This window comes from Magnolia sinica, chromosome 5, assembly GCF_029962835.1.
Source record: "Magnolia sinica isolate HGM2019 chromosome 5, MsV1, whole genome shotgun sequence".
Lineage (NCBI taxonomy): Eukaryota > Viridiplantae > Streptophyta > Magnoliopsida > Magnoliales > Magnoliaceae > Magnolia > Magnolia sinica.
The window spans coordinates 109737027-109764684 of record NC_080577.1 but is presented as its reverse complement, the minus strand read 5'-3'; the positions used below and the strand labels follow the sequence as shown (position 1 = coordinate 109764684).

Genomic DNA, 27658 nt, shown 5'->3' with positions numbered 1-27658 from the left:
ATTTTCGGCAAGTGCATGATCACCGTGGCCCCCACCCGACGAACGGCCTGAAACTCGCACGTGAATGCCACGTGTGCTTTTCCATGTCTCTCGTCGCGCGAATCGCCCAATCCGTTCTGATCTCGGAGCGATGACTAGTCCAAAACTTATGTGGCCCCGCGAATGTTTCAACGGTGGACGTTCAATCCTCGCTCTTTCCTGTCGTGAGGCCCACTTGAGTTTTGGATCTGCCTCATTTTTTGTGATCACTTCCTAACGGATGGAAGTGGTAGATTTCTCACAAACATCACGGTGGGCCCCACCTAGACTCCCGTCGCAGGTCCGTGCTCGTTGACTCTTCCTCCTGAGCCAGAACCCCTACTTCCCCTCTCTTCTCTCAGCTTGCAGCATTTCCAGTGCCAGTCCATTGCAAGATCTACTCGCATCCATGGCGCAGGCTCTCGTTCTCCTCTCTCTCGCCCTCCTCTTCTCTTCGACGGCTGCGATCTCCGACTCGTCCTTCATACTCGGGCACAAGAAGGTCAGCCTCTCCAAGCTGAAATCGGGCGCCGAGCGAGTCTCCGTCTCGATCGACGTCTACAACCGAGGATCTGCGTACGTCTCTGCGTGATCTCATTCTTCAATTTCGGATTTAAAAAATAAAAAATCATTCAATCGGTCGATCGAACCCTCTTTTCTTTTTTTGTCCTCCCTCGGCGATATCTGAAAAATTTTCAATTTTTTTTCGTTTGAATGATTTTTTTTTTTTTTTTCCGCTCTCAAAAGGATATAATTCACTTTATAAACAGGCGCAGTTGGAAATTCATACACATGCGCCCAGGCACTTCAGATATGGCATGCATGTACTTCAATCTAGACAGTAGAACGTTGAAACCAATCATGGATTGGTACTCTTGAATAATGGTAATTGTATGATCCTACTGACCATCATGTCGGTGATCATCAAACCGACTACTAGGATGAAAGCTAGTCAAGGTTCCAAATTCAAGAAACTCATGTTAACTAATCGACATCTAGGATCGTCCAATCAGTCTGATTTTGGGGTACAATACAATGCATCTATGACTTGCGTGGGCAAGGTGATTATGTTGGGTTTGGGGTTTAGGGAACTATGTGGAAAATATAAAATTTAGAATAAGAGAGTACTTATTGGATTGTAGAATTTGAGGTGTGACTTGGAATCACTTGCCTTGAAATCAAATTTGCCCTCCTTGGACCGCATCCCAAGTGCAATAGGTCTTGGGCAATCGACTTCCAACATACAATGACTATCACCTGGTCACAACGGTGCACTCAACATAAACAGGCTCAAACTACTTGCAACCTCAACCGAAACCAGTAAGAGAATTTTGAAAACCAGAGAACCAAAGAGAAAGCTTTTTCTTTTTTTTTTTTTTGTTTTTAAAAAACAAATGATGAGAAGTCTTTTTATAGGCTTTGAATGGAGACCCTAAGGGTGTGGAGACACCTTTTAGAAAAGGGCTATGACCATTGGGTTTAAACCCAATTGGTGTGACCGTTGAGCCCGAATAGACACAACTTATCCAAACAAAAAAGGAAGGGACGTCACCCTTCGGGCTTGCACAAGTATACTCGCAGTGAAAAAACACATCCATGCAAGCACGCACCCACGCACGCATCCACACCTGCACTAGCTCTAGCTCGGCATGATGCACGCATATATGCACAGAGAGAAAGCCATAGGGGGGATTCTGAAACATAATACAACAATCACCCACATGTTTAAAAATTTATGACATTTAAGGTTAAGGTGGAAGAGTTGTGCATTGGCGTCAATGTCTATCAGACTTTAATTGACATTAAAGTAAGCAAGACAAGTGACAAACGGTCTTGAATATGACTCTTTTAGTGTAAGTCGGTTACTTTATGCTATAAGTGGTTTTGTTGTTCAATGCATTTTGGCCATGCGCCATTACCTAAATTTTATGAATGCTCCAGAGAATTAGCCTATATTCTCATTAGAAGTAGCCCCACCTCCACACTCATATAGGTGAATTCCATCAAGTGTACCTGCAATTGGTGTAACCCACAATTCGATAACCAATATATGGCTATGAATTCATTTAGAGTTCAAAAACTCATTAACACTCATTGTTGCTTGCACTGCCTACACCATAAAACGGGCAAATTCATTGCAATGCTCAACCATCTCCTTGTATCTTATTGTTTACCTATTGAACTTATCTCATGAAAGGATCTGCACTTGTATAGGTTGTGTTGCAGACATTAGTAGCTCATATTATAGGCTCAGCTCCATTCCCTTTGATATATCAATGATTAACCTTTTAAAGAGTCCTTTGCTTAGAGGATTTGCCAAATTCTTTTGCAGCCTTACAAAGTCAACATCTATGATTCCATGCAACATTTATCTCACTATTGCTGTTGTCCATCACTTATTTTGTTTGTTGTTGTATCATCGGCCCTGAATGCGTTCTTACCATTTAGCCAATTGTATGATATTCATGCAATTGCATGCATCATAATTTGACATCATCACATTGCCACATACTTTCTAACACATGGAACGCTGGCTGGTTTGTCAACCAATGATCAGAATTCCACCTTAGGAAGAGCCATGTTGGATTGCATATGGGTCAAGAGAAGCTTAAACATAAGCCTTGTGACTTTTTCTCTCACCTTGTACACTTTAATTGCATGAAGCTTCCACCCATGTGACACTCCCATTTCAAATCACGCTTCAGAATCTTGTTCACACTTCGAATCACACTTCTAACGTGCACTCATCCTCTGACTTCAAAGCTGTTTACACTTGTGAACATTTTGAAACAAACGCTTCATCATTCTTGCAAAATTTTTTACTACTTCTCTTCACCTTCATGGAACTACATTGTAGATGAGAAACACTTAGATATAATCCCTCTCACCTTTTCCTCTTCAACTTCTGAACATGAGATCCACTTTGCTAACCCACACACGTGTACAAGTCAGCTAATGCACATGCCACCAAATATGCTAGCGTTGCGGGTAGGTGAAATATCTAAGCCAGCCATTAGGTGGACCTCACCGTGAGATGTTACTACCCATAGATAAAGGTGGTCTGTTCAATAGGTATGCCATGATATTAGAAAGAACTTGGTGGGTGAAAATTTCGGCTAATTTTCCACAACTGTACATTTATTCACGAATTGTAGCACTCTTGAGAAGTGTACCAACTTGATTATTGGGATATTACACCTATTGGCCATGCTGGCATATGTCGTGGGGTGTGCATTAGCTGACTTTACACGCGCATGGGCTTTAGCAATGCTCCTAAAACAATAATACTAGTGATATTATCATTTGAACGACTATATATAGTATATATGTTAGTCTATAGACAGTGTGGGTTTTTATTTTTTTTATTTTTTATGTGTGTCTATAGACCGGTCAATGTGTCATAATGAAGTTCAAAACACTCAACCCTTTGCACATTTACATGTATTCATCTTTGAATATAAACGTATAATTAAAAAAGGAAACAAAATGTCTAAAAGGAATCCTGCCTATAATCCTCATCGCTAATATCAATGTTGGCATGATCTTCTTCAGAATTTGAGGTTGAAAGAAACTCTTCTTCCTCTGCTTCCCACTGTTGCTTTACTTCTAATGGAGAGTTTTCTAGGGATGCTTATGAATTTAGCATAATTAAATCAATATTTAGTATTCACTCGTCTCTTATCACGAGATTCATCACAAATTTAGTCTTTGAATCAGTTTCATTACAAGTCTACAACATACAATAAATCATACCAAATCACATGTCTTGTTGTGAGTTAGATGAAGATCCTGCACCTTCATCAGCCCCTATCATCTCGATAAAACATTCACCCATGTTCATCTAGGCGTTGTCTGTAATAAGAGTAGGATCCTCCTTGGTCGTCCACTCATCGTTGAAGTCCATATTTAATAAGCAAAGTGGATTGCATCCTTATTTTTGCTCTTTTCGCATGAAACACTTTATGCTGAAGATTATATTTGACAAAAAACAAGGACATTCAATTTCTTTTGCTCAAGTTTATCTCTCTTTTTTATGTATCTACCTGAACTAATATTTTCCTAATTAAGAAATGTATAGAATTACATATATATAATGAGATAAGTTGAATAATTTTCACCTGTTCAAGGGCGATGCAGTTTTGCTCACGACTAGTAGCAATACATCATCATTTAAGCCTCATCCTAACTAATTTGGGTCAGCTACATGAATCGTGTTCCACTGGTCCACTCCATCAAGGACCATATTCTCAGTTAGACCATAGGTCAACGAGTCATTTTTTATTATCGCCACCCACATCCTTTTGGGCTTTCCTCTTGCCCTTTTAGAGCCTTCAACTCGAACCAACTCACTCCTAATCGGTGCAATTCTTAATCTCCATTGTTCACCATCTAGGTTTACTTCCTCTCATATTATTACCTATTGGTGCTACTCCTAAGTTCCTTCGAATGCATTCATTTCTAATTCAATCTCTACTTGTATTGACACTCATCCATCTCAACATCCATCACATAACTCTAGAAACACATCTCCATTTCATCCACTTAGCTCTAATTCTACGAGCTACATCCTTCTCAATCGCTTTGCTCTTTTGGATTATCGATCAAAGATATCGAAATGATCATTTTGGGTATTTCTTGGTGAGCAATCTTAATTACTTAATCATTTCAATCTTATTGCTACTAAAATTGCGTTTCGTATACTTTGTTTTAGTCAGACTAATTTTAAAACCCTTGGCCCTATTTGGAGTACTGATTACCACAGTAATGTGCTGTAATGTGGGGTAAAAGAGTAATGATTACCATTACTATTGTAGTCAAAAGTAAAATAGGGTAGTGACTATATGCAATACTCCTCTTGCATCTCCATTTTCGACATGTAAAGTGCTTTTATTGGTTAGATACACTTGGATGTAATTTCGTCAATGTGTTATATCCAGTGTTCGAGTTGTCGTTATTGCAACAAGTTTTGCTGGCCAGAGATAAAGATATAATATCGTTTTCGCCGATAACCGGAAATGTGGGGAAAAATGGTGAAACATAAGAATAATGGTGGAATTTTTTAGTGAAACTTTAGGAGATGCTAAAATACAGATATTTGCATATTTAGGAATCAAAACATTGTAAAAAGAATGCATACGTAATAAATTTTCATTAATAGGACCTAAAAGTATATGTTGTCGTGAGAAATCAGTCCAATAGTAAAACTACAATCACTTAAATCTTATTAAACTAATTAACAAGCAAATAAACATGCATAAATATGCATATAAACACAATACACATGCACGATGATCCAACCATCCACCCATTCATCCATCCAACCATCCACCATCCATCACATCCATCCATCCAACCATCTCATCTATCCATCCATCTAACCATCCCATCCCATCCATCCATTTAACATCTAACCATCCATCCATCCCATCCAATCATCCAAACACACATCTAACAATCCAACCATCCCATCCAATAATCCAAACATCCATCCATCTAACCATCCCATCCCATCCATCCATCTAACATCTAACCATCCATCCATCCCATCCAATCATCCAAACATACATCTAACAATCCAACCATCCCATCCATCCATTTAACGTCTAACCATCCATTCATCCTATCCAATCATCCAAACATACATCTAACAAACCAACCATCCCATCTAATCATCGAAACATCCATCCATCCATCCAACAATCAATTAATCTATCCAATCATTCAACTATCCCATCCTTCCATCCAACCATCCCATCCAACCATCCTAATCCATCCATCCGTCCAACCATCTAATCATCTAAACATTCATCCATCCCATCCAATCATCCATCCTATCCAATCATCCATCCAACCATCCAACCGTCCCATATTTCCATCCCATCAAATCATCCAATCATCCATCCACCCGAACATCCAACCATCCCATCTAATCATCGAAACATCCATCCATCCATCCAACAATCAATTAATCTATCCAATCATTCAACTATCCCATCCTTCCATCCAACCATCCCATCCAACCATCCAAATCCATCCATCCGTCCAACCATCTAATCATCTAAACATTCATCCATCCCATCCAATCATCCATCCAACCATCCAACCGTCCCATATTTCCATCCCATCAAATCATCCAATCATCCATCCACCCGAACATCCAACCATCCCATACAATCATCCATCCATCCAACTGCCCACCCAAACATCCATCCATCCAATTGCCCACCCAAACATCCATCCATCCATCCAACCATCCAACCATCTCATTCAATCATCTAAACATCCATCCATCTATCCCATCTATCCATCCAACCATCCCATCCCATCCCATCCGTCCATCCATCCAATTATCCAACCATCCATCCATCTCATCCGATCCACCTATTCATTCATCCAATTAACCATCCACCCAAGCATCCAAGTATCCATCCATCCAATTATTCATCCAATCATCCAAAATCCATCCGTCCCTCCAACCGGCCATCTAGCCATCCCATCCAATCATCCAAACATCCATCCACCCATCCGACTATTCCATCCCTCCCTTTATTGATCCAACCACTCATCCACGCCATTCAAACATCCATACATCCATCCTATACATCCAAATAATTTTTAAAAATATTTAAATAAAATTTTATTTTATTTTAATGTGTCCATGAATTAGAGGTTTGGATTGTTTTATTTAATTGGTGTATTATGAGTTAATATGTATGCCACGTCTACAATTTTTAAGTGCCGGTGTATCAGATCATCATACATTGCCGAGTATCATATAGCTGCTTTATATCTTGTTTTGGAAATTGACGGAAACAGAGCCTTGGAAGTTGAAACTGACAGAGAGAGTAAAGAGTCGTTAATTTTGGTTAGAGAGAGAGAGAGAGAGAGAGAGAGAGAGACGTTGCAACTTGTAAGGAGGAAGAAGAAGAAGAAGATGAAGAATCAGATTTTTGCCCCAAAAGCCATTGACGGTGGAGTCGCCCCAAATCAAATGCTCGAATATCCAAATAAATGCAGTAAGAGGTGCCGGAATTGACAACCCAAACTAGATCTGAAGCAATTTCAACACATCCATTTTCTATTTTTTAAAATTTTTTTCGATTTTTCTGGTATTTACACACAAAGCAATTGGTGGAAGTCGAATGTTGCTGGACCGATCTTTTCGTGATATTTAACGATAATATTGTCGAAATTGTTGTGTGACAATGGTGCATGGGTGTTTTGGGTGTTGATCGTGCCCAATAATATCGAAAGTATCTCCATTTTATCGTTTCAGCAATAAAATTGCCGAAAACTCGCCGAAACCCCGAAGGGATGCGATATACGGGGGAGTCGATGTTGGTGAGTCGTCAATGCCGATATTATCGCAATATTAGTGATAATATCGTCGACAATATGAACACTGGTTATATCCACACCGTCCATCCATTTTGCAACATCATTATAGGCCATGTCCCCAAAAATGAGGAAGATCCAAAGCTCAAGTGACCCACCCCACAAAAAGCATTGGGGACAATGACGCCCACCGCTGAAACCTTCCTAGGGCCCAACAGGATGTTTATTTTCCATCCAACTTGTTTATAAGGTCATACAAACCTAGATGAAGGGAAAACACAAATATAAGCTTGATCCAACACTTCTGTGGACCCAAAGAAGTTTTCAATGGCAAGCGTTCAATCCCCATTGCTAGCTGTGGTGTGTTACATTTCCATTTTGGATTTGCCTCATTTTTTGTCTCATTCCATAGAGTGATCACATAAGAGGGATGGGTAGTGCGGATATAACACATACATTATGGTGGGGCCCATGAAACTATGCCATGTCAACACAGCTCCTCCAATCCATGTCATATGGTGATTCCGAAGGATTACAGTGATTTGACAGTTGGCTATATCCAAACAAAGGTAAGAAGTAATGATGTGAGTTTTACACTGCTTTGGTAGTCCATGATCCAAACAAGCCTTTAGATTTTAAAGCATCCCTCCATGGTTCTAGCTTTGTACTTCCTCCCTCATCTTGTTAATAAAAACTATACCAGTTGCAGACAACATACACCATGGGACCTCTTCTTGTTAGTGCCTCGTTAACTTGTCCATGACCAATGCAAAAGGTCGCAGGCTCAATGCTAACCCTTAGTATGCTTACAATAATTGGAAACACACTTATCTCTCTATTAGTGGTCTTCACATGTGGTACCGCTCCTTTATACACATCCTTAAACATGTTAATATATATCATCTTGGGACTCTTTCTTTCCCAACTCTCACTAGATTAATCCTAGCGTATGCTTTCTCCAAGTCAGTAGGACCATGTGGAGATCCTTCGTCTTTGTATCTCTCCATCAACTGTCTAAGTAGGAAAATAACCTCAATGGTTGACCTTCCTAGTATAAATCAAGATTGATCTTTTGATAAGTTTGTCTCATGCCTTAATCTTTGCTTCGATCACTCTCGCCCAAAGTTTTATAGTATGATTCATGAGTTTTTAATTCTCAGATGGTGTCGCTTTCTCTTTTATTGTTATAAATATGTACAATGGTACTTTTCTTCCATTCATCTAGCATTCTTCAATCTTACAATTTTTATTTATTTATTTTTTTTGGAGAAGTGACAATATATTATATATATCGAGGAAAAAGCAAAACAAAAGGAGGGAGACATAGCCCGCTGAGCTAGCGAGCCATGACGCCTAAGAAAACGGAGACAAGAACAGATTACAACAGCTGCTAGGCAGCACTAGGGAGGCCCATTCCACAACAAGAAAATGAATTCTTTTTATCAGATGCCCCACTTCATGGGATTCCCCTTTGATGCACCTCCCATTACGTTCTTCCCAGACCGTCCATCACACAACCACTAAAGACATTCTCCAGACAACATTTTCCTGCTTCCCAAAGTCTGTTCCATGCCAAGAAGAGACCAGAGAATCAGAAGGATGGACCCAAACAGTGTTGAACCAAGAGAAGACGATGGGCCAGATCTGCTGGATTAGCAGGCAGTGAATGAAGATGTGGTTTACTGATTCGGCATCTCCCATGCAGCAAAGACATGTTGGGGATGCACATACCTCTTTTCCTAAGATTATCTACCGTCAACACCTTCCTCATGCTAACCAACCAGCTTAACACCACAAACTTGGGGGGAATTCTGAACTGCCACAGATGATCCAACCTAGGGACTGAAGGAAGGACAAAATTTCTATATATGTGATTATATAGGGATTTAATTGAAAAAATGCCCTTCTTATCGTGAAACCATTTAAGACTGTCATGGGCCTGCTGATCAATGGGATTACTGTTGAGAAGGGATAACAGCCCCGCAAACTGATTAATCTCATAATCATGAAGATTTCTGCAGCATCGAATATTCCACATGAGGTTAGAGCCGGAAAGTGAGACACAATCAGCCACCAAGATGCCCCACTTAGGAGCTAGCCGAAAGATGGATGGGAAAGCTTCTTTAAGAGGGGAATCTCCGATCCATACATGATTCCAAAAAGAAATATTCTTGCCATTTCCAACAGAAACGAATCCCGTTAAGAACCTCCTACTTCATTTCGAGCACCCCCTTCCAAATCGCTGAGGCTCTATAAGCAGAATAGTCTCTAGTCCACCATCCTCCATCTGACTGGCCGTATTTGCATTTGAACAGGGAATTCCAGAGGGAGCCAGATTCTGTCCCAAGTCTCCAGGTCCATTTGTCGAGGAGGGCCCGGTTCATTAACTTCAGATTTTTGACGCCAGCACCACCATCTTGAGTATGCAAACACACTGTTTTCCAATCCACCAAATGAAAATTCTTCTTATCGCCCTTGCCATACCAAAGAAAGTACCTTCTTAAGCTTTCGAGCTTGTCGAGGTTGAGTTTCGGGCATTTGAATAATGACATATGATAGAGGGGCAAGCTGGACAAGACTGCTTTAATCATAGTTAGACGACCCCCTATAGAAAGATACTTGCATTTCCAAGAAGCAAGGTGCTTCTCAAATCTATCTATGACTTTGTCCCATAGGAATTTTTTGGGGGCTTACCCACAGAGAGGGGAAGACCAACAAACGTGGTGAGAAGGGATCTTGTCGAGCAGTTGAAGATTGCTGCAAACTCGGCTAGCTCCTCCTCATCCATATGAATGCCAAAAATAGTGGACTTGGCCAAATTGACTCTGAGGCCCGACACCGCTTCAAAACAGCAAATAATGGTGCGAAGATTACTGGCCTTATCCAGATTGGCTTCACAGAAGAGCAATGTATCATCAGCATACTAGATATGGGATATAGGGGGCATTCCACTGATTTGGCGGCCACCAATTCTTCCACCCTAAGCCTTTGAGCAGCATCTTGGACAGGGCTTCTCCCACGATTAAGAAGAGAAAAGGAGACAGAGGATCTCCCTGGCGGAGACCTTTGGAGTTGGCAAAATAGCCCTTGGGGGAGCCGTTAAGAAGCACTAAGGAGGAAGTTGACCCCACACATTCCTTAATCCATCTGCACCATCTAGCGCCAAATCCCATTCTCTGAAGCATATAAAGAAGAAAGTCCCAATTGACGTGATTGTAGGCCTTCTCGATATCCAGTTTGCATAGAATACTTTTAGACTTGGCTTTGTTGATGGAGTCAAGACATTCGGACGCAATCAAAGTGCTATCAATAATCTGCCTGCCTGGAATAAAAGCACTTTGATTATCCGAAATAATATTCCCCATCACCCCTCTTAAATGAGACGCAAGAATTTTCGCCAGAATCTTATAAAGCCCTCCTAACAAGCTAATAGGTCTGAAATCCTTCAAGGCCACAACTCCCGGAATTTTTGGAATCAGGGCAATGAAAGAGGCTCCCAGTTCTTTTGACAGACAGCTTCTGTCTTGAAATTCCAAGATAAAGGCCATGATGTCTCCCTGTAAAACTCCCCAAAAAGACTGAAAGAAAAGAATTGGGAATCCATCTAGGCCTGGGGCTTTGTCACCTGACAAGGCACAGATTGCCTCCTTAACCTCAGCCGTCTATACCTAAGCTCTTAGAGTGGCCCCCATTGAACAAGTCCTAGAAACAACTTCTCCACCTCTCAGTAATCTCATCGCCCGTAACCAATGCCCTCTGGTCATTCCTTTTAATGCATTTGACTTGATCTAATTCCCTACCCTCTCTCTCTCTCCCTCCCTCCCTCCCTCCCTTCAATATGTTGTAAAGATCATCACGTGCCTTAAGTTTAGCCTCACTTAATGGTTTCTTAGCATCCTTTTTAGCATGTCTATATTCTTGTAAAATTTCCTCTCTCTCTCTCTCTCTCTCTCTCTCCAATATGTTGTAAAGATCATCACGTGCCTTAAATTTAGCCTCACTTAATGGTTTCTTAGCATCCTTTTTGGCATGTCTGTATTCTTCCAAAATTTCCTTGTTTCTAGTTCCTTTCTAGGCTTTGAAACATGATCTTTTCTTGCTAATAGCCTCTTGTACCTCATCATTCACCACCAAGTTTCCTTATATGAGTAACTTTTCCCTCTTGGTACCCTTAAAACATCTTTCGCCACTTTTCAAATGTACTCATCCATCTCAGTTAACATATCATGAACTTCCTGGCTGTTGGATGAGTGCCACATGGCACTGTCATAGCCATTGATGCGAGCTTTGGGAGATTTCTTATGCCTATATAAGGAGTCACCCTCATTTAGGACTCAACTTCTTAAGAGTTGTAATCTTCTCTTCATAGTGCAATACAAGCTTTCTTATTCATTCTATTGGTGCTCTGGTGAGTTCTCTTGAAATTTCATAAGTCTTGGGGTGTAGTACTTGTGGTGCAAGTGTGAAATAGGCCGACTCAAGTAGGTTGGGGTGTTGCACAAGTGCCACATGGGTGAAGGATCTAAGGAGTCAGCAGGTCCATGACAGGTGTCTCTCCTTTGGTGATTTTGAGGAAGTGGATGAAGACTATCAATAATCTTAAGCTTGAACCCCAAGAGTAGGGTCTACATGGCAGCCTCTTCCTAGCAATTTGTGGAAGTTGAATATAGACTGTTATTAACCCCTGTATGTATGGATTCGGTGGGGTTGCTTGGGAGTCTGGATGGGCATGGCAAGATGAAGCAGGTCTTCTTGTGCCAGATTGGCTCAGGTGACCTTTACAGAGCTGAGATCCTAGTGATTCCTGTGGGCATTAAGCTGGTGAGGGAAAGTTTCTCCAGTCATCTTATTGTGGAAGGGGGAAGCCTAGTATTCACTATTTCCTCGTCCCCCTCATGCAAGGCCCTTTGGAAAAAGGCTTTTCACCGTGATTGAGATTATATCAATGGCTGCAGCCGGCACACTTATTTTCAGGATATTCCTTGAGATATCAATGCCTTAGCTTATAGCTTGGCCAAAGATTTGTTTATTTAAAGTGTTGTCTTGTATCTGGCACTAGCTATCCACTGCCTTAGTGGAGAGTTCTGCTTTTGTATTTTGCCTTTATATTTTCCTTTGTTCTTTGTTGGATTGTAATTTCCTTATTTTGCTAGTTGATTGATTTGTTGGCTTTTTCATTGATGTATATCTATTGGGGAATGAGTTCTGTATTTATTTTGCTGGTATGCTAAAATGCATGGTAGTGTTTGTTTATGTGTATCTTTGCATGGTCAACTTACACACACAATCTCGAAATGCTTCTGCGGGTAGAGAGCTAGGTTGTGCATCTTAAGCTGCCTAACCCTGAACAATAGTTAGGGTATAACACACAATTATTGGGTTGTGGTGGAATTATGCAAAGGCATGATTTTTGTTTCACACTTTCGGTTGTTGTGGTCATGTACATGCACCTTTTGGCGTGTTCTTTATTCTTTTGGTCATAGAAGCTGATGGTGCTTGTATTATGTGGCTTTGCTGGGGAACCCTATGAAAGCTAGGTTGCCTATATGCATTAATTTGTTGGAATAATTAAATTGGATATGCATCTAGACCATTGTTAAAAGACTCAGCAACTTGGATTGGCTCATCTGGCCCTGAGTCAATTTGCTACTCGCCGAGCGATGTGACTTGTGGTGTTGAACCGCATCGGGGCTCACCAAGTCTGAGTCTGCTCGTCCAAGTCACACCCGACTCAGACAAGTCTTAAAACCATGATCTGGACAACATCTAGTGGAACTTTTAATCCAAGAGAACCTGAATTAAAAATGTGGGAACTCTTCAAAATCTCTATGACCATAAGGAACTCACAAGGACTGCTACGGAAGTATTCCATAACAATAATGGTGGCCGTAATGGCCACTGCCATTACCGTTATGATGCAGGCCATAATGGCCGTTATGTTTATTTTGGCTCAATAACAGACAATTACAGGTTTTTTTTTTTCCATAACAGCCATTACGACCTCATAACGCATAGCGGTTACCACCATTACTGTTATGTAACATACGTAACCATTTTGGAATACAGTGCTGCTACCTTAAGAGAGGATAGCCGCAAAGATGGTATTGTGATGCCTAAAGGTTGCCTTGGAAAGTTGAGAGGAGACTTGAAAGGGAAATTTTGGAACAAGTGAGAGGAGTGAGTATTGGCAAACTTATTTTTCTGTCTACTACAAGAAGAGGTGGAAAATCATCTTTGGAGTGCTTCCCTAATGCAACCTGTGCAGGTCCATCAAATTCCAGGAGTGGGTCTGATGATCTGTCCAATTAGAGAATAAACTGATCATTGATCTGGGTTCGATAATCTATCCAAACAGTCTGCTGGCCCCTAATGGTGGTCCGGTGAATCAATGGACCCCACACAATGGTATGATGGCCCAGTGTGGCTGGGGATGCCCAAACCCCTCCCCACCCTTCCCCCATTGGAAGATCCTAACCCTCAACCAGTATCCTACAAATAGATGATAAGAGGAAATGTTGTTGCATCCGGGGCCTCCAGTTTGGTGATCCGCATCATTGGCACAATGGCCCCCTGTTTATGGGATGCCCAATACCGTCCCATGTTGGAAGATCCTAACATTCAACCAGTGTCCTACAAATAGGTGGTAAGAAGAACAAAAAATAATAATAGATAATAAACATAACAAGCCAGAAAGAAAAAAGGTGGAGATTTGCTCTTTATGTCTTCTAATCTGGAAGATAACCTGGGCTTTCCCCATCCAGTGGGGTTCATCAGATCAACAGTTTGAATCGCTCCACCATGTGCCCCACTTGTATGGACCAAGCATGCCACTACATCATCCACATCCATTGGCTTCCTCACAGCGGAACTGACTATGAAATCAAACAAATTTAGATTTTTGGGTTTCAATTAAATTTTCATTTGGATTCTTTATCTTATCGAGATCCTCTTTGTTCTTTATCGATCCTATAATCAAACCACCTAATTAAGCAGTCCCCTCGCATGTTTATTAGTCTCTCTTTATTGCATGATTAGGATTTCATGTGAACTTGTTAATTAGCATATCCTTTTGTGATTCCTTCAGGACTGCATATGATGTAAGCCTCGTCGACGATAATTGGTCTCAAGACATATTCGATCTGGTCTCCGGCAACACTTCCAATTCATGGGAAAGGCTTGATGCGTGAGTTTCGTCATATACCATTAACGGCCTTGTTATTGGGAGGCCTTTGTTGTACAGATTTTGTCCCAGTCCTGACCGAAACTAATCTATGCACTTTGCAGTGGAGCTGTTGTGTCTCATTCATTCATTCTGGAATCCAAAGTCAAAGGCATGTACCACGGTGCACCTGCGGTTATCAAATTCCGCATCCCTTCAAGGGCAGCACTGCAGGTTTGGATACAATCTCCCCAGATACTGGAGCATATGATGCTTGATTGAAAGAAATGTATTTTTTCTACTCTGTAACTGGTACAAGTGGAGCCCGCTTTTCACTATGGTAACCTATAATCCAGTGGGGTTAATCATGGGATGGTGCATGCCCTAATACTTCCCTATCAAGATCAACCTGGCCATCCTTTGAAAATGGACTGTTAAAAATCAACTGTCCACAATTTATGGAAGGCCTAGTCCAACAAGGATAATCTGATTGGGGATTTACTCAAAGTATCTTCAATCCAGCATGCTACCTTCCATATGAACGATTTGGATTGCTGGAAGAGGGGACCAACATGTACAGTTTTCTGGGCTGCGCAAATGCTCAATTGGACATTATCTCCTCTGGATCTTTTGTTGACATGTGAGGAATTCCTATGTGATCTTTGACTTTGGTATCTGAACTGTTGTAGGAGGCATTTTCGACCCCCATACTGCCTTTAGATATCCTAGCAGAGAGACCTCCGGAAAAGAAATTTGAATGGGTAAGAGCTTCCCTTTGACTAGCCATCTTTTTAGTTCTTGAAGACTCTTAGACGATCTCTAATGTCCATTGCAAATGCTGTTTTGCTTTCTTTTCATGAAATTGTCTTCTGCGGGGACCGAATGATTGCAGGTCAAGGTAAGACTCATGCAATTAGTATTATTATTATTATTAGAGCTTGGAACCTATACAATCGATTGTAGGAAAAGCTTTTTCTACGATCTATGAGTCTTATTCACCTGCATGTAAAGGTCATTAACATGAGTGTAGAAGTTGTTAACGTGCATGGATCAACAAGTAAATGTTATCCAACCGTCTGCTTGGGGTCCGCTGTGATGTATGCCATCCTACCTGCACGTTAGGTTATTTCCACTATGATGATAGGATGCCAAAAAAATCAGGTCTATATAATCATTAGGTGGGCCACACCATTGAAAACAATGGAATCCACTCAAAGACTACCAAATTGACATGGCGGCCTTACTTTTGGGGTGTCCCACTTTTTTGGTGGGGCAATCATTCTGGGCAGGTTTGGTTATGTAGAAAAACCAGTGGGTCCAATTAGCAGACTTGTGGAATAAAGCTTTTTCTACAAAGGTTGTAGAGGATCAGGCCTCTTACTATTATGATTATGTTAGTAGGAAGCTGAGGTTTTGGCACCATTTGCTGGATTACACAGCTTGGGCAATGATCCAGTAAGTGTAGTTCTTTATTCTGAGGTCAAAGGTTCGAGAACCCATGCGTGCATGGGGTGGTAGTGTATGTGTGTGTTTCTCACCTTAAAACCTCCCCACCTATGATCACCAATGATGGGCCTATCATGGATTGCACATGGTCCCAAAATCACCATGATCAGTTAACCCTGGTCATGTGATTTAGGGCTTGCAACATGGGTGGTAAAACTAAAAATGGCATCACCATTCATTTTGTGGGCCCTTGATTCTGATCAAGGTGATTGTAGGGTGGTCCGCCTGTGTAGCAGAGGAATTTGCTCATAATAAGGTAAGAAGAATCTCAATGTGTCATTGCTCTATACATCTAATGCAAAAAACCATTTTTGGCATGCAGAGGCTGTTAGCGAAATATGGGTCACTGGTTTCCGTGCTTTCCATTGTCGGCCTGTTTGTATACGCGGTCATAAGCCCGTCGAAATCTAGTGCTGGAAAAGCAAGCAAGAAAAGGCGCTGACCACTACGATCTTTCTACAGTTGATCTTGAGGTGACATCATGCCCTTGCAAATTCTGTGAGAAAACTTACCAATTCGGATTGTTGTTTTAATTGCTAGTGATAATGAGAAACTGTAGAGATGAGCTTCCATTAGCTCATCGCCCAGGCATTGACATTCTTGTTATTTGGTGGACCAGCTAAACAAAATGGGGTATAATTTCGGATTATGATTTTTTGAGACAGTTAAGCTATACATGGTCAGTACTCTGGCCTTAACCATTGTGTTCAATCTGTCATTTGAGAGCAGGGCTCATTTTCATGACTGTTGGAGGCAGTGATATGGATGCATAACAGTGAGAAATGCTAAGGTGATTTGTGCGGATCAACATGTAGAAGGTAATTTGAAGCGCGCTTGTGACATCTAGACCATTCATCAGGTGGGACCCACATTTATGAAAATAGTGCAGAATCTGAGAAGAATTGAACGCCTACTATACCATTGAAGGCTTGTTGGGGGCTGCAGGAGTTTTGGATCAAGCTGATGTTTGCGTTTTTCAAATAAACATCGCGGTGGACGACCCCAGGAAGGTTTCAACAATGGTAGCCATTGTCCCCCACTCCCTTTTGTGGTGTGGTCCACTTGAGCTTTGGATCTGTCTCATTTTTGGGCTCATGCCCTAACATGAACTAGCAAAATGGATGGACGGTGTTGACATTACACTTACATCGTAGTGGGGCCCATGGAACTGGTGACGTCAACCCACCAACGAGGTCAGTGGCACACCTGCCACCACGCAACACGCTTCCACTCCAATTGCTTACCCTACACGTAGGATGGGCCGACAGATGCCACAATTTGAGGTAGGCACACGAATCCCAAGGCCTCTTCACGTGCTATCCAATGGTACCATCACATGGGTTTGGGACTCTGGTCAGTGGGGGCCAATGCTTTGGTGATCTTGCCCGCTTTTCTATTGAATTTCCCCTCCTTGGGATCTGACCAGAAATTTATCTTCGGGGCCACTGTAGCTTTATTGGCCCTAAAAAAAAAGAACTAGACGGTTAAGAATAGCAATGCAACGACGGTCCACATTCAACTGAAGAGAGTGCAATAATCAGTGGCTAGAATCTTCTAATCTGGGAGAGTTTTTGGGCCGGGGTCCATCCACACGGTTGAATGCAAAAAAATCCAGATTACAGTGCACAAGAATTCTGTGGACCTACAGTTCACCTGGCAGGGTGATGTGTCAATTGACACCATCCATCAGTAGGCCCGATAATGGATGGTCCATGCCTCTTTATTTTTTTTTATTTTTTTTTACCACATATAAGCAATAACCCTCTACCTAAAATCTATTTTCTGAAATTTTCTATTCTGTACGAAATACCCATTTACCTTCCATTTCCTAAAATCTTTTCTTCTTCGTGTAAGAATACTCTTCCACCAAACCGTTACTTCTTTGTCTTCGTTTTAGTTTATCAAAAAAGGACGAAAATGGTGCATCCATTGAAGAAAGCATGCACTACAAGTATATTTGAACAAATTTTCATAAATCTTAAACTGAAAAAATTTCCCGTGGATCATAAAAGTTTTGGATTAAGCTTGTATTTGTGTTTTCCGTTCAATTTCATATGAAGCTCACTCAATTTCATTCAAGGGGATTAGCCAAAGAATAAGTCAGATCCAAAGCTCAAGTGGACCCCACCACAAAAAACAGTGGAGAGAGTGATGCCCACCGTTGAAACCTTCCTAAGTGATCTCTCCAAATGGATGAACGGTGTGGATACAAAACAGACATCATGGTGGGACCTACATAACTTGGTAACGTTGCTTTAGTAGTGAGTCTCGCTACTCAACTTGTTAGTAGCTAATCCATGTCTAATTGGACGGTAAGACGGGGTTGACCGGGTTGGACTAGAAACAGATTGGCTACTCTCCCTTCCACTAGCTCAATGGCTGGTGGTCGGTGCTCTGTGGGCCCCACCATGATGTATATGTTTCATCCATTCCGTTCATCCATTTGATCATTTTAGGGCTTGATCCAAAAAATGAGACAAATATAAATCTTAGGTGGACCACACCACGGGAAAACAATAGTGGTTGAATATCCACCATTAAAATCCTCCTAAGGCCCATTGTACTGTTTATTTGACATTCAATCTATTGATTAGTTCATACAATCCAATGAAGGGAAAAAACAAAGATCAGATTGATCCAAAACTTTTATGGCCCCAAAAAGTTTTTAATGGTCAACGTTCATTCAACACTATTTCTTGTAACGTGGTCCACTTGAGATTGGGATATATAGAGGTGGGCATCGAGTCGAGTCAAACCAAGTTAGGTCCAACTCGACTCGATCTGGTATTGTCAAAACTTTGATCCGAACTCGATCCGACTTAGGACTGAGTCCAGCCGGCGTGACTTGATCTGAACTAAATCTTGACTGGACTGACCCGAACCAAGTCTGACTCGGTCAGAGATATTGAGTCGGATCGAGTTGGCCTTTGTTCGGATCAGATCAAACAAGTGTCACATTTCAGAAGGAAGCTGGTAGAGATGAAAAAGGATACGTGTCGTGCAAAGACAGCGCCAACGCTTCGAGTTGTACAAACGGTTCAAAGGAGATCAAACTTACATGGCCTCACAGTGATGTATTTATTATATCTAGATTGTTTAGCCATTTTTTGAGATCATTTTAAAGCATTAGGGAAAAAACGAATCATATCCAAAGCTCAAATGGACCACACCAAGGACAATGATTTTCACTGTTAAAAAATTCATAAGGCCTACCATAATGTTTATTTTCCATCTAATCTGTTAATAATGTCATAACTACATGGATGAAGAGGAAAACAAATTTCATATTGATCCGAAACTTCTGTGACCCCTAAAAGAGTTTCAATGGTAGACGTTCAACCCCCCACTGCTTTTTGCAATGTGGTCCACTTGATCTTTAAATCTGTCTTATCTTTTGGCTCGAGCCTTAAGACGAGCTCGCCAAATGGATGAACGGTTTGGATATAACACATACCTCATGATGGGACCCACAGAACTTGGTGACATCAATACAGCAACTGGTGCCTGGTACACCTACCAATCCACTTCCTAACGTCACGTCAATACACCAGTGTCAGGAGTTAGAACTTGGTGCTCAAGGCACCTTCAGCCATGAGCTGAGAGGAGACGGATTGGTTACTCCATTGGCTGGTGGTTGGTGCTCTGTGGACCCCACCATGATGTATTTATTTCATACATGTTGTCCATCTACTTTCTAGATCGTTTTATGATATTAAAACAAAAAATGAGGTATATCCCAATCTCAAGTGGACAATATTACAGGAAGCAGTGTTGCATGAACGTTGTGCGGATCAGATCTCGGATCAGTTCGGATTGGCTACTGACCCAAACTCGACTCGTTGTGCAGTTGAATCTGAGTGGGCCTACTCAATCCGACCCGATCCTGGCCTTTGATTCAGGTCAAATTGTCTCCGACCGATTCAATTAGGTCGGATCCTGCCCAGCTCTAGGGATATACCTCATTTTAGTATCATACCATAACATGATCTAGAAAAATAGATGGACGGCATGGATGAAACACATACATCATGGTAGGGCCCACAAAGCACTAACCACTAGCCATTGGCCGGTGGCAAGGGGGAGTAGCCAATCTATTTCTGGTTGACCCGGTCGACCGGGTCGGATGGGCAAGGATGGAAGGGTATTTTCATACGCCGACTATGTATCCGTACTAGAGCTGGGCATGTTGGCCCCGATCCGGTGGATCTGACTAGATTTGACTAGATCCGACTCGATTCGAAGTGAACCGAAAGCATGGATCAGTCAGGTTCAAGCAGGATCAGGTAAATCCGACTGTTAATCGGATCGAGTTCGGGTTAATGTCAATTCGGACCAGACTGATCCAAAATCCGATCCAATCTGATTTGGACCGGACCGGATGTATTACTTGTTCAAAAGCAATATTTTGAAAGTGATCTTCTCATTGTCCTCACTGAAATCAGGCAACTCACATGCAAGATGGAAGTAGAAGTTCGCATACATTTCATAGAAAGTAGGCTCCGTCAAAAAGTAGTCTAATACCTTCCTTCTCCATCACTAAATCACTTGTCGGATCTCTAGTTCCCGGACTTTTTCAAATCAAATTGCAAGAGTTTTAGGTTTCTAACTGGTCTTTCAGTAGATTTTGCTCAAAATCAGTTTCATCATTTCCGTCATCGGCTATCAAGATCACTGAATCCATATCTACAATCAATGAGTTGTGGACTCTGTTTTTACATAACTGGACAAAAAAAGAAGAAGATGATCAAATGGTATATAATTCATACTGATCATGGTGAGGGTGATGCCAGGGATCTGTCATTTGGAATCCAACCAAAAGGAGGAAGGTCTGAAGAGGCTGACAACGCATGTCCATGCAATCCACATCGGGAATGCCATTGATATAAGCTCTCCAGCTGAAGCTATCCGCCCAAGTATATCAATGCCGCCGCCGCTGCTGCTGATGTCGCTTTAACTGTTAGCAGCGGTCGAAACTGCAGCTGATGAATTTCTATTTCTCCTTCTCCTTCCTTTCCCATCGCTAGGAATCCAAATGTTGGAGACAACAACAACAACAACAATAGCAATGACATGATTGCTGCAGAGGGTGTGGAACCCTCTTCTTCCCATGGCTTTAATGGGAAGCTGTGTGGGGCCCACTCCTTGGAGCTGTTGAGTGCTTTGTAAGGACAGAGATTGTAGAGTTTTTGCTCCCTTACTGGTGGGAAGAGTGAGTAGAGATTGCATCCTGACTTTCTCAAAAATGGACTAATCCGAACCTTGTCCAATCCGTTCTGACTCGGTTTTCCTGACCGAGTCGAACTCGGATTGGTTCAGGCCAGCATGGGTTTGGATTGGTTCAAGTCAGATGACCTATACTCGGTCTCAGATTGGATCGAGTTCGAGTCAGGCCACGTAGAACTGGAACTGATGCCCCGCTCTAATCTGGACAACAGTAGTTTAGTTGCAGAGAGTAAAGTATGGGTGGTTCTCATAAGCCCGTGGGTAAAGATGAGATACACCGTCGCAAAAATCTCTTTTGCAATTTTTGTTCGGTTGAAAGAGAAAAACTTTGATAATCTGGCAGTACGTGATGCTCCATAAACATGCATATATAAACCCTACATCTGAAATTCAATTAATTCAAATTAAACCGTCCAAATCACCGGCCACATGATAGATGGGTCATAATCCCTGGAAATCCAATGAAGACATGACTTCAATTATCTGATTGGTGGACATCTAATAAACGATCAAAATGTAAAATAATTAACCATCCAAACTCCGCAAATCCACTATAGATAGATCAAACACAAAATCATATTGATTAGATGATCCTAACCGTTGATCAACAAACATTTGTTCCTTGAATTCAGACACTTAACTTTGATAATCTCGACCGTCCATTTTATGTATATCTAGATGCCAGTTAGGACATTATTTCAGCGTACTATTTGGTTTCTAATCAACCTAAAGTGGGGCTCACGAATTGGAATGTTTATCTTGCGTTTCATGTACGAAATTTGTACAATTTCCAGGTGCATGCATATGGGATGATCACGTTCCGTCAGAGTAATAAAGCATTTTCTCGTCCTTGAAAGAGAATGTCATGACACTGGAAACGGTAAAAATGCAGAGAGATTCCTGAGCTTTTTGGGTTCCCAAACATTCGGCTTGTCGGCTCTACTTATCAGGTAGATTCTGAAGGTAGTCCACATGACTACTTCAAAACGTAGTCTTCACAGCCCTCTTCTGTATGTGCATCCCTCCTTAGTCGATCCTACTGTTAGTTTAGTCAGATAAGTAGTGGATGCCACGTGGAACGGATTTTACCTTTGGATATCTCGGTGGGCCCTAATGTTTTTCAATTGATGACTTTCAACAATCATAAGTTGATTCGCTTGATATAAAGGAGTATATAGATGATGAGACTCTTGCAATGTGGACCATCCATTATATGGCCATCTAGATGGACCTTTCCAATCACCGAGAGTAGGTTTAATTTACCTCAAGTGTACAGTTTCCAATCACAGACGCGAATTTCCCACAGCAGTGTATTGTAAGGAGTCCGTTCTGTGGGGTCCACCATGGAGTTTATGTGAAATCCAGTCCGTCCATCATTTGATCCAGGTCATGTTAGGAATGATACAAAATTCGAGGTGGATAAAAATATTAAGTAGGCCACACTGCAGTGAAAATTTAGGAATGGGATGTGTACAATTAAAAAATTCTTGGGGCCCAGTGAAGCTTTTGATCAGACCCATTTTTGGTTTTTTCCATTCATCGTGGTGGGAATCACCTTATGAACGGATTGGATGACGTACTAACGTCACGATGGGCCCCAGGAATGTTTCAATGGTAGGATTTACCCTTTGCTCCCACTGGTGTGGCCCACCTGAGCTTTGGATAGGTCTGATTTTTAAACTGACTTGTTATCAGGAGCTATTGCAAATGATGGATGGAATTGATGTCACACACATCATGGTGGGCCCCACAGAACTTTTCGTTGCACTGGCTCCCTGCAAGAAACTTTTGAGATATTGATTGTTCATCCAAATGGGTCCACCGTGGATGATAATAGGTCGAATTTTCGTACGTAGTGAAAGGTGCAGATTCTTATGTGGGGCCCACGTAGGCCCACTTATGATCGTAACTAGTGGTGGACAGGTCATGTCCTGTCTGGATCGCACACACCCAAAAATTATCCAGATTGCAAAATGAACAGCAACAGAAAGAAGGGTTTAACCATCCATTTTGAAAGTCTTATTCGGATGGCTGCGATTATCCAAGGAAGGTGATTTTGGGGCCATTTGCAATTAGTAGTGGACTCCACCTATCCAACGGTCACTATGTTCCTAGGTGGACACAGTTGGGGCCAGGGAGGAATTTGCACCATAACAGATAGGAAGAATCCGTACTCCTACTGGATCATTGCTTTCAAAAGATCAGTGGCCCACATTCAATTGGTAAATGTCCTTCAATCAGATGGTTAGCATCCATCAATCAGTACTGCAACAGCTTATGTTGATAAAATATCAATAATGGCCAAAATTTAAAACCGTTAAAACAGAGAATTAAACTAGCTTGAAGCATGTTTTTCTTTAAAGCATTATTTGTTTTCTTTTGTTAGTATAAGATCATTGTTGGATTACTAATGAAACGCTTTTAGGATACGATAAGTATTGATGGTTCTGCATGCAACAATCATAAAGATACTACAATTAGAACTTAATACATAGTTTGTAATCTTGATAAACTCCGTGTATTGTGAAAACCAAAAAATCCATTAAACATGTTTATGAAGAGAAAATGACAAAGATTTTAATAGAGGTTATTTATCTTTAAAAAGAGTAATGCCACTTGTGATAAATCTTTGATCTATACAGACTTCTATAGAGAATGAAGAATCTTGCATTTCTATAAAGAGGCGTTTTTAAATATCCATATGAAACCATTTATAACAATCATATCTACCCTAAAGAGAAGCGAATTAACGTGAAAACAACTTTTATGAAAAGACATGATTTAACTCAAATTGACCTAACTAATCATTCTCAAGGATAAAAGGTGCAATGGTAATATATGGCTGAACGAAACTTGTAATAGTTGAAATCTACTGCTAGATTGGTGGAATGATCGGTCTCTAACGGCCAGTTTACGCAACGGTCAAAATCTGCTAAACAAATGTCGGAATGACCGTTGACAGCTGACAGATTTTCACAATTTTTGGATTCCTATTAGTTGATTATTGAAATATCTGATCTTGAAAGACTTACTTGCTATGGGCATTTTAGCAATAGTTTAGCCTAGTCACACTGGCTCGCATAGACCAGTCATAAAGAGAAGCGGCTTAACTTGAAAACAACTTTTATGAAAAGACATGATTTAACTCAAATTGGCCGAACTAATCATTCTCAAGGATAAAAGGTGCAATGGTAATATATGGCTGAACGAAACTCGTAATACTTGAAATCTACTGCTTGATTGGCAGAATGACCGGTCTCTAACGGCTAGTTTACGCAACGGTCAAAATCTGCTAAACAAATGTTGGAATGACCGTTGACAGCTGACTGATTTTCTCAATTCATCGATTCCTATTAGTTGATTATTGAAATAGCTAATCTTGTGATAGACTTACTCGCTATGGGCATTCTAGCAATAGTTTAGCCTAGCCACCCCGGCTCGCATACGTCGGTCATGTGGGAGTACCACCCTCAAATTTCAAATTATGCCGTTAGCATTTCTACTACCTTACATCCCACTGTTGGGGTCGTGCGTGTACCTTTTTATTTATTCATTCTCAAATAAGAATACTAAAAAACTTAAAACTTATAAACTCTTCTCGTAATTCTCTCTCCTGATAATACGATGCTAAAGATTTTAAAGAAATTTTCACTTTTCAAATAAAGTTTTAGAGGGAAATCAAAATTCATATATTTTTAATTTAAATAGAAAAAAATGCATAGGTAAAACTTTAATATTTTTATTATTTTAATTAATCAAAATAAAATCTCAATAGCTTACACATAACGGGGCCACACCAATGAACAGTCCTGATCTTGTACACTGTCTTCTATGCATAGCATCCTCGACTCATAAGTTCCTTCGAGTGGGACCCGCGTGATCCGGACTGTTGATATGAGATGGCCCTCCAAATGGATGGATGTATCCGATGCACAGTAATATGGTATCCATCCCTTAGTTTTATCATTTTCTTGTTGAACGTGGACCATCGCTGCTTTTCCCTCAACCGTCTATTTGCAAGATACCAACAAAGGATTAGGATCTCCTACATTGGAAGCTTTTCCATTGGTGATCAACGGTCTAAATCTTTGAACCATGATCCTTATTTGATGTAACCAAGGGCTCATCGATGAGATGGATATGCCTTTGTGTTGGGAATCACCGACCCGTCATTGAACTTTGAAGGTTGGGCTCTCAAATGGATCCGGGTCTAGTTCATGCTAGCATTGGATTAGTCAAGGTCCCGGGTAATTTTTTTACTATAGATGTAACGGATCATCTATCTTTTTATATTCGACTCAGGCAAAACTTATCAAATTAGACTTTTACTAATAATGGCGAACCTATGAAGATAAAAATATTCTTACTTTTTTCAACTGCTTTATCCTAAAATTAAAGGTATTTTTATCCGAAATCCTTTTTCCGTACCCTAAAAATTTACTTCCATAGCCTAAGTTTTCGACCGGAGGAGAAAAAATGCATGGAAGGGAAGCCTCTACTGTGCGCATTTTTTCCCAGGTCCATTTAAAATCGGGTCTGGGTTTCTGGTCGGGTCTGATTGATTGTGAGAGATTAAGTTAAAACCCGGATAGACTCTTGAACCTGGAACACTCCAATGGGTGGGCCCAGGCCTGGATGTTGATCTGGTAGGGATGGGCCCATTCAAAATTTTGATTTTGCGTGGCCCAATCATTTCCGGCCCTAGTCTTACGTGGATATGTCATATGCCGTCGATGTTAGTATTTCCTGATTCGTTCTCTTTCCAAATGATCTGCCATGTGTGCAGTGGACTGAAATAAAAACCATCCAAATCAAGGGGCCCCTTTGGATGCAAGGAAGCTTAAAAGAGCACTGATAAGATGATCTTAACCATATAATTTCACACGTTGAAATGGGACCGTTGACCATTTTATTTCTGACCATCCATTTGATAGTCACGTATTGTACGGTTAGCGGTTGGTGGATTATGTGACTTCCAAGCTACACAGCTGTCGCAGTGTGAGCACATGGATTTTCAATGGTTTGGATGTCCGTGCACGAACGTGAACTATCTTAACATGTTGTACGGAAATTCCCTGCAACACTTGCTGTAGGGACCCCCTGCAACACCCGAGCTCTGTGGGGCCGACCTTATATAATTCGATAATATATAGTCTTATTTCATAAGACTACATTGTTAGTCTTTTTTTTTTTTTTTTTTTCCCTCATTAAAACATGATGTGGCTGTTGATCTTGCGCTTCAACATCCTTATCGTCCAACTTTTTGTATCAGGACTTTGGTCCCTTTTTAAAAATCTCTTAATCATTTTTTGCTCTTTTATATATATATATATATATATATATATATATATATATATATATATATATATATATGGAAATGGTCCTATGCAGTCGAACGCACGGGAACTTTGAGATATGTGGGCCCCACCATAATGCGTGTCAAACATCAACATTGTGCATCCTTTAAATTATAAGATATCTCAAAAATCGGCCATTTATGGAACTTAGGTGCATCATACCATTTGAAATCATACGAAGACATGTCTAAAACATATAAAAGTACTTGGTAGGGCTCACTTAAAATTTGAATGTGTTTGAAATTTGATTTGACCCCTCATCCAAGTGGGACACACATAATGGATGAGCTGGATTTGTGAACCACATTTGGGTGGGCCTAACAAATGATTATAAACGTTTAAACGGGAGATAAACCCTCTCAACTTTTGTACGTAGCGTGGCCCACACAAGTCATGGATTGACTTGATTTTTAAGCCTGAGGCCTCCCATGGAATGGTACATTTGACTGATGGAGTACATGTTGGACACCCATCACGGTGGGGCCACACAGCGTGACCTCATGGGAAGTTCCCATGAGGTCGATCAACGTAGAATCATTTCCCATATATATATATATATATATATATATATATGGCACACAAGAGGGAGAATGTAGCAAATCCTAAGAACTCCGTGTGTTTTTTCTTGTATGGTTTATGTTGAAAGGGCACAATAAAGAGATATATTTTCATATTATATTTTGAATATTCTTTAGTGAAAGTTATTGTATATGGGAAATAAAAAAAATTAAGAGAAATAAGTCTTGAACTTCTATATATTTTATTTTAGTGAGAAGAAAAAAAGCAAAATGGGTAGAGTAGCCCACATAAGTTTTGGATGAAGCTGAATTTTGGATCTCTTCATCATGGTGGGGCTCACCTGATGAAGGGATTAGATTGTCTCTTCATCTAATGGGGGCACACAGCTGAACAATATAAAATCACACCTAAAGCCTCTAATTCATGCAGTGTGATCAGCCTGATTTTTGTAGCCAACTGGCTTTTGGAATATATCGTTATCTTGGTGGGGCATACGTGATTTATGGATGAGATGGCATAGAAGCAACATGGTGGCCTTAGA

General features: G+C 40.9%; 1 protein-coding gene across 1 annotated transcript; it reads left to right on the top strand.

Annotated features, from left to right (window-relative positions):
- Window positions 1-257: 257 nt before the first annotated feature.
- Window positions 258-16729, top strand: LOC131246665 (uncharacterized). The gene is made up of 5 exons (XM_058247016.1): window positions 258-594; window positions 14438-14536; window positions 14638-14746; window positions 15202-15273; window positions 16341-16729. The coding sequence occupies exons 1-5, from the start codon at window positions 428-430 to the stop codon at window positions 16458-16460; spliced, it is 567 nt and encodes a 188-aa protein (XP_058102999.1). The 5' UTR covers window positions 258-427; the 3' UTR covers window positions 16461-16729.
- Window positions 16730-27658: the final 10929 nt, after the last annotated feature.